The 20,333-nt window shown below is 32.8% G+C and overlaps 1 protein-coding gene and 1 pseudogene across 1 annotated transcript; one reads left to right on the top strand and one right to left on the bottom strand.

Annotated features, from left to right (window-relative positions):
• The first annotated feature begins 455 nt into the window (after positions 1-455).
• On the top strand, positions 456-8,219 carry LOC128181660 (heat shock 70 kDa protein 12B-like; annotated as a pseudogene).
• A 9,089-nt stretch (positions 8,220-17,308) lies between these two features.
• On the bottom strand, positions 17,309-20,290 carry LOC128181651 (uncharacterized). The gene has a single exon (XM_052850128.1). The coding sequence runs from the start codon at positions 19,839-19,841 to the stop codon at positions 17,994-17,996; it is 1,848 nt and encodes a 615-aa protein (XP_052706088.1). The 5' UTR covers positions 19,842-20,290; the 3' UTR covers positions 17,309-17,993.
• Positions 20,291-20,333: the final 43 nt, after the last annotated feature.

The raw sequence follows: 20,333 nt of genomic DNA on the forward strand, positions 1-20,333 counted from the left end.
GATTGTTATGTACATGTACATGTGTTGCCTTGAAGAATGTAGTGCTTGGTTTCCTTTGGAAAAACATACCTTAAATAATGTTTTTAACAATATTTTGTTTTGTTAATTTTAAAAAAATCTAAACTTTTTTTGTAGTGCTTATGGCAATCAAAATATTTAATTGTATAGTTAATTTATGAGTTATGTTTCCATAAATATTAAAGGTAAATATCACAATTCAGATATCTGGACGCTTCACCTATCCGGACGATTTGGCCTGGGGACAAAAGTGTCCGGATAAGTGAGGCTCCACTGTAGTAGTATAGATTAAGTATTTTTGAGATAGGCATTAAGAAGTGTATATGTAATTAATAATGCATATATTTGGTGAGGATTATTTTTTATGTTACAGTTTCACATATTGGCTATGCATCATAATGCAATCCATTTATTTTGCAGTACAGATAACAGACAAAATGGCAGACAAAAAAGATCAGCTTCTAATAGCTGCTATTGATTTTGGTACCACACATTCTGGTTATGCATTTTCATTTGAGGATGACTACAAAGTGGACCCTCTCAAAATATCGACCAATCCAAACTGGATAGCTGGTTCCAGTGGTCTTGTGTCTCTGAAGGCTCCGACATGTGTGTTGCTGAGTCCCCGACAGGAATTCATGGCATTTGGATTTGAAGCAGAAGACTTCTATACAGAGTTGGCTATTAGTGAAGAACATTATGATTATTATTTTTTCAAAGGATTTAGAGTTTTTATTGATGAAAAAGGAGTAAGTGCAATTCGCTTTATATAAATGCATCTTATCTTTGTGAAAATATCGTAAATTCGCAGAAAGATTTGCAAATAAATTGCCGAATGGGTGGGGTTAGTTTTACACTATGACTACATGCACTCTGTAATACGTTACCTGCCCTTTTTAAGCCCAGTCCATAATTGTATTGTCAAATACTTTAAGGAGGCCAACTTTAGCATGTTTTGCGCATTCTTGAAAATACTGTGTATTCACGTCTTTTATTATTTTTTTCGCTATCATTTTTAAAATTGAACACAATAGACAAAATATAGATAAACATATTTAGATTTTTTTTACAGAAAATTTTATTTTATAAACCGTTTCTTCGTTGTACGTTACGTTTGCGTGCCATTGTGCTTTTATGACGTTATGATGAAAAAAAGCTTTGTAGGAGTACGTAATAAGAAATAACATAAAAGAAAATGTTAAAATCCGTACGTCGTTGAAATCTCATACACAAAATAATGCTATCCCTGGGTTTTTTTACTTTTGAATGAATCCATTGTATAAATCTATATCTGTAATACTATAAATTAAATATATAGCAAAATTTGGTGCATTTTTATATTTTTTTCGATGGTTTCCACTAAAAACAAAAGGTAGAATTTAGTATTTTTTTACGTAAAATGTAGAAAATGATACTACTAATCACGTGTTACAATTTTAGGAAAAAAAGCTCTGGTGGTATTGTTTAAATCGACTTTAACGTCCTGAAAACGACTATTTCCTATAAATTCCTACAGTAAATGAATCTGAAGTTTTAGATGGCCCCTGAAAGAACTAGATGGTCGATTTTCTTGTTACTTTGCAAATTTAGATAAACTATAGTTGGTGTAAATAACGTATGGTAAAAAAATAAAAAGTTTTGCTATTGTAGTCTTACTGCAAAAAACCCCCCAAAAATCGGTATCCTTAAAAAATGAGAAAAAAAAATGCTTATAAATAGAGCGTCACAAAAATATTAACTAAGTCATTTGACAGAGTTCATAGACAAAAGAAGTGTTCGATTTAAACAACACAGTTTCACAGAGTATTTGGTAATAGAGTTGTTTAGGACTTGGAAAGTTACTGATTACCAGGTATTTTTTCAAATGTCAGAATGTCCAACATTTTAGAAATTCATATAATTATAACCTATCCTTTTTGATAATTTCTACAGCAATTATCAAAATCCATATTGATTAAAGATGAAAAAGGAAAAGAAGCCCCTGCACTAGACCTGTTTGCCCATGTCATTAGATACCTGAAAAACCACCTGTTCCGTGCCCTGGATTACAAGAACATCACTATCAACAACAAGGATATTCACTGGGTCATGCCAGTACCTGCCATATGGAAAAATTCAGCAAAGCAGTTTATGAAAGAGGCTGCCAATAAGGTTTATATAACACATAATTAAAGGTGTATATAAGAAGATTGTGGGTTTTAATTCGAAGAACAAATATTGCACATTTAGAATTTAAAAAGATACAATGTATTTTTTTTCACTTAAAGCATTCCATTGAGCTTCACTTGCAAAGGTTGGAATTAAGGGTCTGATATTTTCTTTTCTTATAATGCATAATCAGTTTATAATGGACTAATTGTTGCTCCAAAAAGTCACGTATACATCTTTTTCCCCTTTTACGATATATATATATATATATATATATATATATATATATATATATATATATATATATATATATATATATATATATATATATATATATATTATACAAATATTGACTGGGGTTGAGGGCAACATTGATTATATTAGCCCCCGAGGGACGAAATTTTGCCCAACGCGAAGCGGAGGGCAATATTTTCGTCCCAAGGGGGCTAATATAATCAATGTTGCTCGAAAACACAGTCAACATTTGTTTTGTTATATGAAGAAACAAACCAAAATTTAAGAAAATAATTAAAAACAGCAGTAATTTTCTCAGCTCAACAAAGAATTCACGAATTCAATTTTGTGCAAAGTTCATTTCCAAAATATACTCAGCATCAAACGGTCACTGGTGATATTCCGCCGACCGTAAGAATTAACACATTGATGTTTTACTTGATTTTACTTCACAGTAATTCGCAAATCCTTATATCTTTTATGATAGCAAACTGTCGCATTGCGCGTCCGTTGTTTACTTGCCTTGACTGCATGACTGTCTATTATGACGTCACCTTGTTTTGGAGTCGCGATGAGTTATTTACGTCATCGTTTACAAAGCAACAAATCAGAGGCGATTATTTAAAATACAGGAAATGTTCTCGAGATATTATTCCTAGCCGGTCAATATCAAAAAAATATTGACCGGTCAATATTTTTCGGACGAGCTAATATTACAATTATTGACTATTCATCTATATAGAGTTATATAGGGAGAATATACTACTGAATATAACAAATATATATATATATATATATATATATATATATATATATATATATATATATATATATATATATATATATATATATATATATATAGGATCTCTCATGATTTGCGATGGTATATGATTTTTATCCAACGAGTTGTGTGTTTTCTATCCCCGAGCCTTGGCGAGGGGATAGAAAACACACAACGAGTTGGATAAAAATCATATACCATCGCAAATCATGAGAGATTCTTTTTATCACATGTTTTACCAAGTATTTTGTTAATCCCAACTTTTTCTGTAAAAATTGTGATTGTGAGCCGCACAACACATTATTTACAACACGTCAACAACGTTACGCATGGAAAAAAAGTTCCTTGAAGTTTAACAAACAGACATTCATTTTTGAACATTTTTTTATGAATTCATGACAAATAACTGAAACAACATTAAAGGTTTCAAATTTATATCTCAACACCCCTCAACTGAATTAATTATTTACTTTTTCATTCTACGTCAATCAACCGTCTAAACCTACGTAATGATTAACTATGACGTCACGTGGCGTAAGAACACAGAGTGGAATATCAAAAATTTATCCCATGAGTGATATCCACTGTATATTGGGATAAACATGTGATAAATATATATATATATATATATATATATATATATATATATATATATATATATATATATATATATATATATATATATATATATATATATATATACAGTGGAGCCACACTTATCCGGACACTTTTGTCCCCAGACCAAATCGTCCGGATAGATGAAGCGTCCGGATATCTGAATTGTGATACATGAATTTATCTTTAATATTTATGGAAACATAACTCATAAATTAATTATAAAATTAGATATTTTACTTTGGTTAGCCATAAGCACTACAAAAAAAGTTTAGATTTTTTTTAAATTAACAAAACGAAATATTGTTAAAAACATTATTTAAGGTATGTTTTTTCCACAGGAAACTTAGCACTACATTCTTCAATGCAACACATGTACATGTACATGTACATAACAATCACTGTATTAAACCGATAATTTCATTACATTCGCATAACAAAGCGAAGAGAAGAAAGTCGGTGTTCCACTTTACGCTGACAAATCTTTTTCTTCAAGCTAGCGGTGATCGCAACTCTTGCTCTCTTGGCCGGTGGTGTTGACATGTTTGAAGCTGCTCAACATTTGATGATTGAAAATGGGTGAAAATCTGGATATATTCCCTTATTGATAATTGTCCAAGCTATTTTTTCATTGACAGAACTTACCCAAGCTAATTTTACGTATCCATCCTTCTGTAGAGTTAATTGCACCCAAGCGATTTTTACAAGTAGCGTGAACACTCATCCACGCCATGTTTGGCATAAATATTATTACACTGTTTATTGAACACACGCTATAAAATTAATGTCGATACCCTGAACATCCCAAGCGGTCTTAATAACTATCGTAAACAGAACTCAAATTATCAAATATTTCATTTCAATTACGTTTTAAAATGAATAGGCGTACGAACGATCTAATCACACTACGATTAATAGAATTTTAATTCAATTAATAGATGACTTTTTTAAACACAAATTAAACAATTTTCATGACATTTTAATCAAACAATAACAGTTCATAAGTTAAATGGCGACAATTAAACATGTCGCATCCATGGTTATCGTAATATCCTCGGGCGAGTACATAGCGTGATACAGGTGACCCCGATTACCGGACGAAGGCATTGTTTAAAACCAACAACCAGTGTCAGATGTTTTTACACCAATTTGCACTTGCGCATAAAAAACTTTTGTGCCCCCGAACACTTAAATGTGACCGTCCGGTTAAATGAGGTAAAATTTAAAGGAAAACTGTATTATGTGGTAAAATTTGACCGTCCGGATCCGGAACGCGAAATTCCGGATAAACGAGACAAATTATTGTGTAAAAATTCCGTTCCCAATAAAAATCGACCGGTAAGTGAAGCGTCCGGTTATCTGGCGTCCGGATATCTGAGGCTCCACTGTATATATATATATATATATATATATATATATATATATATATATATATATATATATATATATATATATATATATATATATAATCCAAAATGAGTGAAAGGTGATATCACACAGTATAAATAATCAAAAAAGAAAAAGAAAATGAACAGTTCCAAAGTTTCTATTCACTAGCGCTTTCTGGATTTACATCCTTCTTCAGGTGAATGTACATAAGTTATGAACTTGTTTTCCTTAGAAACGTTTACTTTGACGTCATGATGTAACGAGAGTCTTTTCAGGGAAGGAATAGATCCATGACGTCATAATACAATATAAAACGTTAAAGTTCGGGAAAGCTGAATTAGACACAATATGATCATAACGACATCAATAAATTTACAAATACAAAGACTGGTTAGAACAAAGATAATTATATATACAGAAATTTAATGTTTGTTGAGTTTTGGGGAAAATAATTTAATAAAATAGTTCTCTTTTACAAGTCTCATGGCGGCTGAATCGGTTTTAAGTTTATAAAATGGGAATACTTTATAATCTCCCTTAGCACATCTGTCCAAATGTTCACTGCATGGGGTATTTCTGGTACTGGGATCATTGATCTGTTGGCGATGGACGCAATAGATAATTTTCCCCAAACGCAAAATCTGCATACATGAGTGAATTCAAAGTATCTTGTATATATATTTAAGTGTTCATTCTAATATAAGTATGCGATTTTTTTCCGCAGTCCGGCGATCCGGGTGATACTTTTATTTGCGAGGGTGTCCGAGGCCTATTTTCGGTAATTTAGTGAAGTTAAATTACAGTATCAAATATGAAACAGTTAAAATGGACTGGATGACCTATAAAGAAAGAACAAAAGTCGTTAAAATGTCTGCGTCTGAATTGTCTCTACGACAGATAGTACTCATTTTTAATCTATTGCTCATTTCGTTTTTGACACTAAATATTTATCAATCTGAATTAAAAGTTCATCACGGTGGCATTTTACACTTTGGTTCTGTGTATTGATCGTTCATTTCAAATTATTTGTGTGTGTGTTATTTTTCATTTTGTTGATGTTGTGGTCATAAATACTTTCAAGGTCTTTGACCGGAATAAAATCATCTTGTCTAGCATTGTTTTGTCTAGCTATCTTATAACAAAATAAATGTATATGTTACAATTCACACAGATAAGAGTGTGATTAACATGTGTCTATTACCAATGCAAATGTAATTCTATGCATTAAACAAACTTAATAACATAATAATTGGTGAATAACATAAAATTTGTATCTTCTGTAAGGCTGGTATATTGACAGAGCAGCTGACCTTGTGTCTGGATTCAGAGGCTGCATCTATTTACTGTCAGCGTATTCCTTCAACAAATCTGTTTGGAAGTCCCGTAACCCGGCCTTTCCTGTCCTTCAGCGCAGGCGCAAAGTTCATGATCATTGATGTGGGAGGTAAATAGTATTTGCCTTCGATGATGGCAATTTTGTATTTCCATATAGAAAACCGTGCTCTATACAAAAAAGTTAACATTTGCTTTAATTGGAATGGTGCATTTCCATGACAATTCGATACATTTATTTATTATTCAAACTAGAAGAATTAAATAAAATAAAAGATTAATTAACAATTACATCTGAACAAAAAGATCAGCTTGACTAAAAATCTCTTTAGAAAGCAGAACAATACAAGATATACATACAATGCACATATAACTAATCTTAGATTAGCACACATACCCTCCAAAAATCAAATCAATGAACAGATATTTCGGGGTTTTATTTTATGAATTTGCCATGAAATCATCAATGTGTACCCCAGTTGTACTTCTTCTTCACACAGTGAAATTGTACACGATTAGTCATCTGTCCTAAACTGATGAAAGTTTGGCATTTCCAATTCCGAACAGAAGTACTGGATTTTAAAATCAAATTATCATTCTTTTCAAAGTTATCTACTTTGATTTCAATGTATTAATGATGCAATTACACAATTTATTTAAAGTTACTGATAAATTTGTGCAAGCTTTGCTAACTTCAAAGGTAACCCAAGCACAACTTTTTAAGCTACTTGACCCCAAAAATAAAAAGATGATATTTATGTGTCTTTGAATCTGCTTACTGGTTTCGATTAATATTTTTTGTGTGTTGTTTGTTTAAAAGGTAAAACAGCTGACATTAGCATTTATCAGAAAAAGTCAAATGGAACCCTTGAAGAATTTCACGGACCCACAGGAGGACCTTGGGGTAGGACCAAAGTCAAAGAAGCGTTTTATCAAATGATAATAAAGATCGTCGGAGCAAGGAGTTTCCAGAAATTTAAAGATGACTTCAAGAGTGATGAAATTGATTTCCAGAAAGAATTGGAAATTAAGACGAGTAAAATAAAACCAGAGTCCAACTCAAGAGTCTTAATTAATCTCCCGTACACGCTAGTCACAACGTTTGAGAAAGAAACCGGCGGAAATATGAAGCAGGTGATCCAGCAGACGCAGTATGCCAACAAATTGACCTTTCTTAGGAACAAACTTAAAATGGAGGCCGGCCTGTTTAAAGAGTTGTTTCGAGAACCAATTAACATGCTTGTGGAACACCTACAACAACTGATGGCAGAAGACAATCTCTCTGATGTATCGACTCTTCTGATGGTGGGTGGATTTTCGGAGTCTCCTTTCATGCAGGATGCCATTTTGAAAGCTTTTCCCGCTAAAAGAGTTATCGTTCCAGTGGATGCTGGTTTGGCGGTGTTAAAAGGAGCCGTATTGTTCGGCCACCAATTAAATTCTATTTTGGAATCAAATCCGCCTTTTGTAAGATCTGGTCCCACCGTCACCAACTTTCCTCAAGTCAATACTCAGCCTCAAGTCTGAGTTTTTACCTCAAATGTTTGTTCTTTCTTTTAAGAATTTGAGTTGAGGACTGAGTTGAGTGCTTCAAAAATGTTGGTGACGGTGGGGCCTGATCATTCTCCAGCAAGGAAAATTACAAACTGTCCGCCTTGATTTTGTCAGAGTTGTATTTAAAAAGTTCATTCATTGTGATTTTAATATAATTGATTGAAAAATCTCAATATTTGCAGCTATGCCCAACATTTTATAACCCATGTATACTTAAAAAAGAAACACTTTTTCTATTACTAGTACTTAGTGGGCGTAATATAATATACAACTAATCTAAATGACAAAATAAATTAATTACTTATATTATGGTTCTCTTAACAACTAAAATACGTTTTGTGATTCTTGATCTATATAAATGTCAAAGTTTATATCACACTCAACCAATGGTGACCCCTCTCTGACTTCTCTTGGAATGGGCTTGAAACAAAATGAAACATATTCCTTTTTGCTTTCTTTGATTTCAACTCTCAAGTTATAGCATCTAATTTCATTGATGGATTAGCACACATGAGCCAAATTTTACTGATAGAAAATATATTTTATTAATCTTTTCAACAATACCGCTTTGTCAATTTCAACCAAACTTGATTCAGGGCATCCTTAGGTAACGTACCTTCACGTTTATTCAAATCAAAAACCAGATACCTTGGGGAAGAAAATAGGCCTAGGGTAGGTTGTTTATGATAAATCCTTTCCTCGAAAACCATATAGCCCGAAATATCTCCGACCAATGAGGCTATATAGTAAAATGATCTGAAAACTTATTTATAACCTCCTTTAAATTCAATTTTACATAGAATTTCTTGTTAAAATAATTTTTTTTGTTTCTATAAAAGAAATGTAAATAAAACTGTCACCTCTCCCAAATTATGACTTCTCTCTGACCTTTTGAGTGTGAATGTGTAAATGACTTTTACAAGATGATTATGTTGATATGTTGGTATTACGAAATCTTGAAATTGCATAATATTTTATTTCTGATGCATACTATTTTTTGTTATAACATGTACAATTATTTTAACTATTTAAAAACACCTGATAAATATTATTTTATTCAGATGGCAGTAATAAACTTTTGTATAAGTTTTTTTTTCTAGATATTTCAAATAAATCTACAGATACAGTATTGAAATGAACTTTTACAATTAGATGATTATGTTGATATATTGGTATTACGAAATCTGTTCTTGAGATGCATAATATTTTATTTCTGATGCATATGCTATTTTTTGTTATTACGAATTATTATGAATTTTTTAAAAACATCAGATAAATATTAAATTTATTCAGATTGATTTTTTAACTTATGTACGAGTTTTTTTTCTGGATATTTCAGATTTTTTTTTCTGCCGATACAGTACTGATAATCACAACAAAGACCTTTCTACAATTGTCAATAATTTATTCAGATAATAACTATAGAAGATTGGTAAATAGGTAGAAAACATTTATTCATGTGCAAGGATAAAAACAATAAAAATATCACATAAGCTCAGCACTCACAACCCATTTACCGGGAATAATATCATTGAAAACCATATTTGGCTGATTGTAAAATATTGGAATGTTGATTTACATTGAAAAATATCATGCTTCAGATTGGTATTCTACTGCACTTTTGGAATGACAATATTGATAGATGTATAGATAATCTATATAAATATAATAAATATCATTTCATTCAATTATTCAATAGACATATGTACTAAACAGTATTAAGCTTTAATTTACATATATTCGCTTCAATGAAAAAAATATATCTGTACATTTAAAGCAATAAATATTATAATAATTTTTAAGGTTTGTTTATTCTATCCTCATACATTTTCTCACTTTGTAGAAATTTCAACACAAGATCATGTCAAAATGTATATGCATCTTTCTCTACATGTATAAACATAACTATTAATATATTGTTTTATTAACAGAGCACAATGACTTGTGCGTGTGAAATGTCAAATACTTCTATAATCAAAACGAAAATGAAAAACTCTATCTGTAATGCTCACGGGTAGCTGTAACATATCGCTAACCTATAAAGCTTTAATGTAGCGCAGCAGCATTGTAAGATATTTAAAATTACGCAAAACTTATAAACAAAGTCAATAACAGTCGGATCTGTGCAGAACTCCTGAATTCATTCAATTAAATAATCAAGATTTATTCAAGTTAATAATATTAAATTTATTCAATAACACAACATATATAGTACTATAATTATAATTACACTCTCACACTCATTCATACCTTAATTACACATATAATTAATAAATTAAAAATCATTAATGTATCATCAGAACCTTCATTTAAAAACCTCCCAAAAATATATAGGTGGGCAAAGGGGAATAACTCCAATTAAATAATCCCGTTTATATGACATTTAATTAAATGCAAAGCAGGATTTACTGTACCATTTGGTGAACTGAGTTAAATTACTCACTGGTTCACCGTTATGGTTAACCTATCACTATATATTAGACAAGAAAATTTATAAACAACCAAAGCATGAACGTACAGTTAAATTACTGTGTTGTTCATTATGGTTACCCTACTTAAAGCTAATTAAAACAGAACCACGGATGCATATCACAGTTAAATTACTGTTTTGATATACAATATGGTTTATTCCTATGACTTATTTATCAATAAATCTCAAAAGAAAAATATTACTGAAGAAAAATAATTTCCCAAAAATCGCTAAAAATAATTAAATAAATCTACTTGTTCAAAAATTATTTCTCAATCAAAAATACTTTAAAATCTTAACCAATTTCAATCAAATTAAAAATCTAAAAATTTCTGTAAAATTTACTAACTCAATAGAAATCACGGAAATAACAACTCGCAGTTAAATCACCGCATAGTTGATATTCCGATCATATAAATAAATAAAAATATTAATCCCTAAGTTAAATAAATAAAATAAAATAAAATAAAAAAAAATAAAAATAAAAATAAATTGGAACGACTTAACGTACCAACTGCTCTTTAAAATCAAGGAGTCAGAAGTGATGTACAGACGATAAAACTCGGTATTTATACTAATGAGCAAACGATCAAAACATTCAGCGGCAAAAATCAATAATTGATCATGTGATCGAAATAGTGATATGTGATAGGATAACTAAAAAAAAGTCGCTTTTGGACTAGCGCCACCTAACGTGTGATATTGGAAATCACACTTCTTTATCGATAAATTTATAATTTCAACAACTTCCATTCACAGTGTACAACGTAACATAAAAATCAATCACAATCAAAACGTTAAGTACAAAATATACCAAACAACTTTCAATCAATAGTTTTAACAATACACAATGTTAACTCAAGAATTAACATCATTTAATATCAATACTCAAGCATAAGTTTATCGACTATATAGACATCGAGCTAAACCGGAAGCGAGCAGACAGGAAAACATGTGGCTGCTCATATGAACATATACATGCAATTTTCCGGCCATATAACAAAGGTAACATTATTTTACATAGATAAGACTTAGGTATAGCATAAGGACAACTAAATGATATCATCCTGATCAACAGTCAAGATGAAATAAAACGTAAAAACGAATTCGTGCACAGTCCGAATTTCCTCGACATTGTTTACACATGCTACCACTATATTCTAAACTTCTTTCTAATATCATAACACAAAAATATTACGTAAAAACAAATTGCATACATTTAACTATTTAGTACCAAGCTCTGGGTGTATGAATACTGTATCAACCCGCTCCAAATCACCACAATGTACAAAAACATATTACAGTCATTGACTCTATTTGATAGAAATATCAACCCGCTCCAAGCTCATACAAAATAGCGAAATATTACAGTCATTGACTCAGTATAGTTCATTGAACACTGTCATAGATGAAACAATAAGTTAGACTGTGTCATCAAACATTATTGTCATAAAATAAAAAGTAGAAAGGGGGGGGGGTACATCATTACACTGCCCTCCTTTTAAAATGTTCATGTCCTCATGAACTTAACAATATATCTCCACCTTATATCTAAAATAATATAAACACACTTGAAAACACATAAAGACACCACAATAGACTCACTCAAAAGACAAAGACAATATAAATAGACATCACATCATTCACAAAATGCTGAAAATAATTAATCACATCTATGCATCCATATATTCATCATAACAACTGAGAAAAATATTCATAAATTAGGAATAATGAATCAATACTATGACAACAAATATACTAACAGACTCTCAAAATAATATCACAGACAATACAAATAACTGGACAAAATATTGTCAAATAAAATCAATAACATTGGCCGACCCAACAACAAAAGTCTCGTCTGAGAGAAAATATAATATACATGCAATCCTGCTGACAAAAATATCAAATCAAATGAGGTTCTATACAAGGGTTAAAATATGAACAATATAACAGGATATATCTCATAACCAGAACCTTTCGGTGATTAACCGTCGTTAATTACACCTATGCGGGGTCAGTCGTCACTGAATACCCGACTTTACACTAATTTTATTACATAAGAAAAACTAGTAAAAACTCTTGACACAGAATTAAAATAAAAGTCAGGATCCCTGTAAATCCTGATGTAACAATAATAGACCATAATTTAAACACACCAAATATCAGTGACAATAAGTAATTAAAAACATTTCTTCACACTTTGTAATCAGTAAAATGTATGTAATTATACATAAGAAGGTTCTACCACACAATAAACATGCCTACATCTAAACAGGGGAATAATCATCAATATATACACAGAGGCAACAGCAGAAACAATATATCATATTTCAAACAATACAGCAAAGATGACATACTTGAAGACACCTGGTTCAATCTTCATCTTAATGAAGATATATATAATATGCACAACATCTAAAGTCCTCCCCCCAACCCGCAAATCTACACAAATATTTATACCTCTACTTATGAACAATCTTAACTACGGACTTGACTTTGGGTGACGAATTTCTTTGGTAATGGTCTTTATCCTCGAAAAGGGTTGTGGCTCGCCTCCATCTCATCTCGCGCCAGTTGTTGGCCCTCTTACTCCTGGGATGGTGTCTACTAGAGGAAGATGTATGGGGGGCAAGGGGAGCTGTTTTCCTTCTGACCGGACTTCTTGATGTGCTTCTTTTCCTAAGGGGTGGAGTCTGTGCTCTAAGAGGAATTGGAGAGAGTCCCCTGGTTGGACCGTTTCTATAGATTTCCGATACCATTCTGAAGACTTCATCTATTTTCTTCAATTTCTCGTCCAGTATCTTCTCTTTCTTAGCTACATATGTATTATCTTCCCTTGATTTGTCATTCTCCTTATCTGTCTCAATGTCGATCCCGTAGTCCTCATCTTCTAATCCTAACAGTTGCCCTCTAATATCTTCTACTCTTTCTTCTACCACCACCTGTTCAGTCTTACTATTCTCAATGCTGCTTAACTTTCTGTCTGCTTTGTTGTCTATTGTCTTCTTCTCCTGTAGTTTGTTATACCAGAACATAACTGATGTTGTCTTTTCCCATTTCTGTAGCTTCAGTTCTGAGGTACTTAAAGGTTCTTCTCCCTTGATAACTTTAAATGATACTTGGCCTTGGTTCTTGTGGGGTAGGTACCACTTTGTATGTTTTTCTAACTCCTTCTCCGTCATTGATACAAAGTCGCAAGCAGAGCATTTAAAAGGGACTTTGACTTGAGCCGTATGTCTAAGCAACACATGTCTAACCATGGCTGTCCTATCTCCATGCTCGGAGCAATCTGTATGCGTGCATTGAAAAACTGGACCTCTTTTCTGGGCCAACTTCAGGGTTACTGGATCCATGGTGGCTCTTCTAATCAATGGTGATAACAACAACTGTAATAAGAAGTAGATACATGTAAGTATAATTCTACTTATATATGTATTAGTAATCTCTAATCCCTTGAATTTCCAACCCCAGGCCAGGACCAAGTTCTGTGATACATTAATTATGTACTCGACTTGTTAATATATTCATATGAATTCAAAATACATCATCTCCTTCCTAAGGTATTGATGAAAAATATTCTTTTGACAATAAACAGCATATAACATATCTATGACCAATATATCTTGGTTATCATATGTATTTAATTCTTCTTGATAAACTTCCTCATCCAAGGCAACATTTCTCCTACATATGGTTTCATTTTATTGTGATGTATCATCTTGACATTAGCTTGTTCGCTGGTTTTAACTTTGTATAACAAATTGTTGATCTTTTGTAGAATCAAACAAGGACCAATGTATTTTGGTTGCAACTTGTGACTCTCAAGGTCAGTATCTGGGCTCTCCATTAAAACAGAGACTAAATCACCAGTCTGATATTGATTCAAGTTTGACTTCTTATCATATTTATTCTTTTGTATATTTGTTGCACATTTCAGGTTCTTCCTGACAATCTGGTGGGAGTGATACAGATTCTCTTTGAGTTTATACAGGTAATCTCCATATGAAGAACATTCTTCTGATTTTTCTGGGTCAGAGTATATAACTTGTAAGGGGAGTTTTACTTCTTTTCCAAGCATAATCATGTTCGGAGTAAACTTTGTAGATTCTTGAGGAGTACTTCTGTATGCAAGAGCCAGGCACCCTAAATTTTTATCCCAATCTGTTTGTTTGCCTTTAATGTATGATTTAATCATACTAATCAAAGTCCTATTGAATCGCTCAACTAAACCGTTGGCTCTTGGATTTCTTGGAGTTGTCCTGGTTTTCTTGATTTCTAATATTTTACAAAACTCTTGAAATAAACTGCTTTCAAAATTCCGACCTTGGTCGCTGTGTATACTTTGGGGGCAGCCATATCTTGCAATTACTTCATTTAAGATTTTGTCAGCACATGTCTCTGAAGTTTGATCAGGAACGGGTAATATCTCCACCCATTTACTAAAATAATCCATCGCAACAAGTATATATTTGTTGCCTCGAGGAGTCCTTGGTAATGGTCCAAGTATATCTATAGATAAACGATCCATAGGTGCTCCTGTACTCATGTTACCCATGGGAGCCTTTGCAGGTTTATTAGAAATTTTATTCATTTGGCAAGTATGACATTTCTCTATCCAGACTTGTATATCAGTTCTCATTTCGTACCAATAGAACAATTTCTTTATTTTTTCAGTTGTCTTTTTGATGCCTAGATGTCCAGACACTATTGAGTTGTGCATCTGTTGTAATACTTCTTCACGCAAAGAATGTGGTAACAATAGTTGAAGGTAAGTATAATTGCCATCTTTTGAGATGTACTCTTTGTACAAAGTGTCATCTTTCAATACAATAGAACTCCACACATTGAAGTAATATCTGCAAGCAGGACTAGTATCTTTTAATAGAACTTCATCTGGTTGATGACCCTCTTTCTTTGCATTATAAAGTAATTTCAAATCTGGATCATTTTGTTGTAACTTCGGCATATCTACAGTTTTGCAAACATCATTCCAAGATGTGAATTCTGTATGTGTCTGATTACGGGTAACAGCACGAATGTTATTTTCGTCACTTATATGATCTTTAGGCCACCTTTTCTTTTGGGGAGACTCTTCATTTCTTTTAATACATTTTTTACAGGGTCCACATTTTAACTTTGTGTCAACAGGACATTCACAACTATGAGGATTGGGGCATCTTGATAAAGCATCAGCATTGCCGTGTTTATGTCCAGGTCTGTATTCTATTGAAAAATCATATGCTGATAGTATTTCTATCCATCTGGCAATACGTCCTTTTGGTTCTTTAATTTTGAACAGCCACACTAAGGCTTGGTGATCTGTTCGTACTCTAAATTTTCTGCCTAGTAGGTATTGTTTAAAATATTCTACAAAGTATTTCACTGCTAATAATTCTTTGTCAGTGACGCAATAATTCGTCTCAGCCTTGTTCATAGTTCTACTGGCATACGAAATAACTCTCTCTTGGTCATTTTGAATTTGACTTAGGACAGCTCCAATGCTGTAATTACTGGCATCAGTATCAAGAATAAATTCTTTATTAGGCATAGGAAAGGCCATAATATCTGGTCCCGTAAGACATTCTTTAATTTTCGTAAAAGCTTTATTGCAATCTTCAGTCCATTTGAAAGGGACATCTTTCTTTGTTAAATGAATTAAGGGTTTCGCAATGGCAGAGAAGTCCTTGACAAATTTTCTGTAATATGACGCCATTCCTAATATTTGCCGTATTTCAGTAACATTTTTCGGTATTGGCCATTCCAAAATCTTGGAAATATTTTCGGGGTTTGGTTTTACACCGTCTTTGTTTACCACATGACCTAAGAAGGTAACTTCTTGTTGGAAAAACTGGCACTTTTTGGGTTTTAACTTTAATCCGGCTTGATGTATACAATCTAAAACTTCTTTGACTCTTTTCAAATGTTCATCAAAAGTTGATCCAAAAACGATAATATCGTCTAAATAAATTAGACAAGTTTGCCACTGCAGTCCGCTCAAAATGATCTGTAAAGTTCTTTGAAAGGTTTGAGCGCTTCCCTTTAGTCCCATTGGCATTGTTAAAAATTCCCAAAGGCCATATTTAGTAATAAACGCAGTTTTTGGAACATCAGATTTCTTTACTGGTACTTGGTGATATCCAGAGGTTAAGTCAAAGGTAGAGAAAATAGAAGCTCCAGCTACAGCATCAAGACAATCTTGTATTCTGGGCAATGGAAAGGCGTCGTTTTTAGTTACATCATTCACCTTTCGATAATCGATACATGGTCTGACTTTTCCATTTTTCTTCATGACTAAGTTTAAAGGGGATGCCCATGGAGAATAAGACTTCTGAATGATGCCCTGTTTTTCCATATCTTTTATTAATTGCAATTCTGCTTCAGCATAGGCGAGAGGCACTCTTCTTGGTGGCAATTTTATAGGCTTGCTATCACCAGTATCTATTTCATGTTCAGTCACTGTAGTATATCCTAGATCTAAGTCATCTTTAGAAAAAGCATCACTGTATTCGCAAAGTAAATTATAAATTTTTTCTTTGGACAAGTCGTCAAAATCATTATTTTCAACAGCATTGCTATACAAGTCTTTCATATGGCCTGGCAATTCTTTAACTTCTCTTGTGTCAATTTCAGTAACGTCTCTGATCGACAAAGTAGAAGAATCTGGATTCTTTATTCCACCTGTAGGAAGTTGAACATCATGTATAAATTCATCTGCTACACCTATAACAGCATCTTGGTGGATACACTGTTCCGTATTAGTAAGGTTAAGTAGTCTTACAGGTACAGTAGTATTGTTTTTAATATCTACAAGAGTATTCGCCATATGAAGTTCGTATCGTTCAGCGAAAAGTTCTGACGGCTCAATTAATAACTCCTTTTGTTCATTGGGATCTTTAGATCTCTCAACAAAGGCCTGTATGACTCTTTCGCTGAACGGTGGAATTTCGTAATTGTCTGCAGCCGTAACTCTACGACATTTGCTGTTTGTAGTAGTTGTCTGGAAACAAGGAATTTCCTTATTTTGTAGTTTAAGTATCCCTTTACTCAGTAATATTTCTGCAGGCATATTATGTTCTGCATATAGGACATCAACACCCAAAAGACAATCATCATCTATTTCTGCAACTATGATGTGCTGATCAGTTAGGAAATCTCCCAATTTCAATGTAAATTTTGCTTCACCAAGCACTTCTATTTCTCTGCCACAGGCATTCAAAATTCCAGTAGTCTTATATAGAGGAGGTTTCTTCTCCAAAGTTTCGAAGACTGATTTTGACAAAATTGTTCTGGAAGCTCCAGTATCTATAGTAAATATAAGACAAGATCCATTAATTTGTCCTTCAACGTAAATTCCAGGACTTCTTTGGTAATTACGATTTATAGCATTTTCATTTTTGGTCTTTTGTAGATCATTCTTCTCAGAGTCATGGACCGTTCCTCGACCACCAGTTACGATCCTTGGATGTTTAAAGGAGCAGCAGAATACGAGTTGTATCTAGAACTTCCATTATAATGTTGGCTTACAGGAGGAGCTACATATGGTTGAAAACGCAACATGGGACAATCCTGTTTGAAGTGACCAAGTTTTCCACAATGATAACATGACATGGAGGATTTTGTATTCTTAAAAGGAGGGTTTCTTTGACTCAGTTGTTCAATGGATTTCTGAATCTCTGACATTTGTTGTCTAAGTTTATTCATTTCATCTTGCAGCTGATTTTCTGATGATGAGTAATTTGACGACTTGTTGTTAACCTTTGGCTTTTGTTGTGTACCAGTTGAAGTTTCTTTGTTTCTGTGATTATTCTTGAAATTATTCTGAGGAGCTTCAGTTATGGCCCTTGTCATTTTTTTCTCCTGCTTATTGCTGTTTCTTTTATTCATATCTTGGAAATTAACCACTTCAAAGACTGCATCATCAATGTTGTCAGGATCCTTGACAAATTCTACTTGCGATTGAACCTTTTCATCAGTTAAACCATCGAAAAATCTTCTAAGAAGATCCTCTCGTTTAGTTTTGTCGTCTCTATCAGGATATGCTTTTGCATAAAGTTTCTTTAGTTCTGTAGCATATGTTTCTACACTTTCATTGGGTCTTTGTTTACGGTTGCTAAATTTCGCCTCTAAGGATTTTTTTGTTTCCACAATTCTATATCTGCTATCCAGCTCATCCACAAGTTTACGGTAGTTGCTTCTAGTTTTGTGTTTCAACTGATCAAATACAAATTCGCCAGCTTCTCCATGTAGTTTTGGTAAGAGTTCATCCAATTTTTCTTCATCTGACCATCGAGATCTACTCGCTACAGTTTCAAAACGACTTTTCCAAACGGACCATTTCTCCTTTCCTTCTCCAGTAAAGGGAGGTAACTTGCATGTAGAACGTTTTGTTCTCTTGTCTGTCACTATTCTAGTTGACACGCTATCATCATTACTGTCAGAAATGTTGTCTGAACTGTCTCCTGAAGAGCTAGAGATGTCATCAGAGTCACCGTAACTGGATTTGGATCTCTTATGTAACCTTGGTACAGATTTAGTTTTCTGCTTTCTCTGAGGCATGGGTTGAATGTGGGTTCCATTACTTATTTTATCATTCATTGTTTCTAAAATTTGACTCATGGTCTGTAAAACATCCTTAACCTTCGTCACTTCATTTGTATCATTTTGATTTCTATCTCTTTGGATCATAATTCCATCATGTACTGGTACATAGTTTCTAGAGGGTGAAAAGTTCATAGATCTTCTTGGAGGCAGAGATGCTGGTAATGGAAATCTCCTCTCTTCGTATTCCACATCTGATTGACATACTGGTTCAACATGTTGATTAAACGTATAATGCTGTCTAGATGGAGTAACATCGCCTCTATCAAGACACTGGTGTCCATTTATCTCCAATGTATTACAATGTCTCTGAAGAACTGGGTTGTTGTTTGCTTCAATATCGGATATGCATTTATGTACAGTTTCAAGACCGGTTATCTGACCGTTTGTACTGTTGACAGTGTCAGGCATAGTTAGCATACTATTTCCTTTACTGTTGAAAGAGAGATTTACAGTGTCAAGATCGGTTATCTGACCGTTTCTTTTACTGTTGTCAGGAATGAAAGTGACAGTTTCGAAGTCAGTTAAATGACCATCCTTCTGACTGTTATTTAAGAGTTGTGTACTACCATGTTCAGTTGAAGTACTGGAGGTAGTTGTAGTCCTATCCTGACCTACATTTACAGACTGTTTAGAAACAGATTTTTCAGACAGGGTCCCCTCATCACACTCTTTCTCTCTCTTTCTATTTTTCCCCATGTTTATTGTAGAATACTTCTTAGTACAAATTTTTCAGTAGGCTTCAGTACAACAAGAACTAACAAAAAGAAATATGTAAACATATGTCACTACACACAACACCTTTTTTTTTTTTTTAAAAAGTCTTACAATATTGAAAAAGAAAAGTTCGTATCACAGGATATCCCTAAAAATAAACAGGATATCCCGCCGTGGATGCCAAAAATGTAATGCTCACGGGTAGCTGTAACATATCGCTAACCTATAAAGCTTTAATGTAGCGCAGCAGCATTGTAAGATATTTAAAATTACGCAAAACTTATAAACAAAGTCAATAACAGTCGGATCTGTGCAGAACTCCTGAATTCATTCAATTAAATAATCAAGATTTATTCAAGTTAATAATATTAAATTTATTCAATAACACAACATATATAGTACTATAATTATAATTACACTCTCACACTCATTTATACCTTAATTACACATATAATTAATAAATTAAAAATCATT

This window comes from Crassostrea angulata, chromosome 1, assembly GCF_025612915.1.
Source record: "Crassostrea angulata isolate pt1a10 chromosome 1, ASM2561291v2, whole genome shotgun sequence".
Taxonomy (NCBI): domain Eukaryota; kingdom Metazoa; phylum Mollusca; class Bivalvia; order Ostreida; family Ostreidae; genus Magallana; species Magallana angulata.

Bases quoted from the DNA above. Each gene is read 5' to 3' on its own strand.
- LOC128181651 (XM_052850128.1), bottom strand. From the start codon at position 19,841: ATGGGGAAAAATAGAAAGAGAGAGAAAGAGTGTGATGAGGGGACCCTG.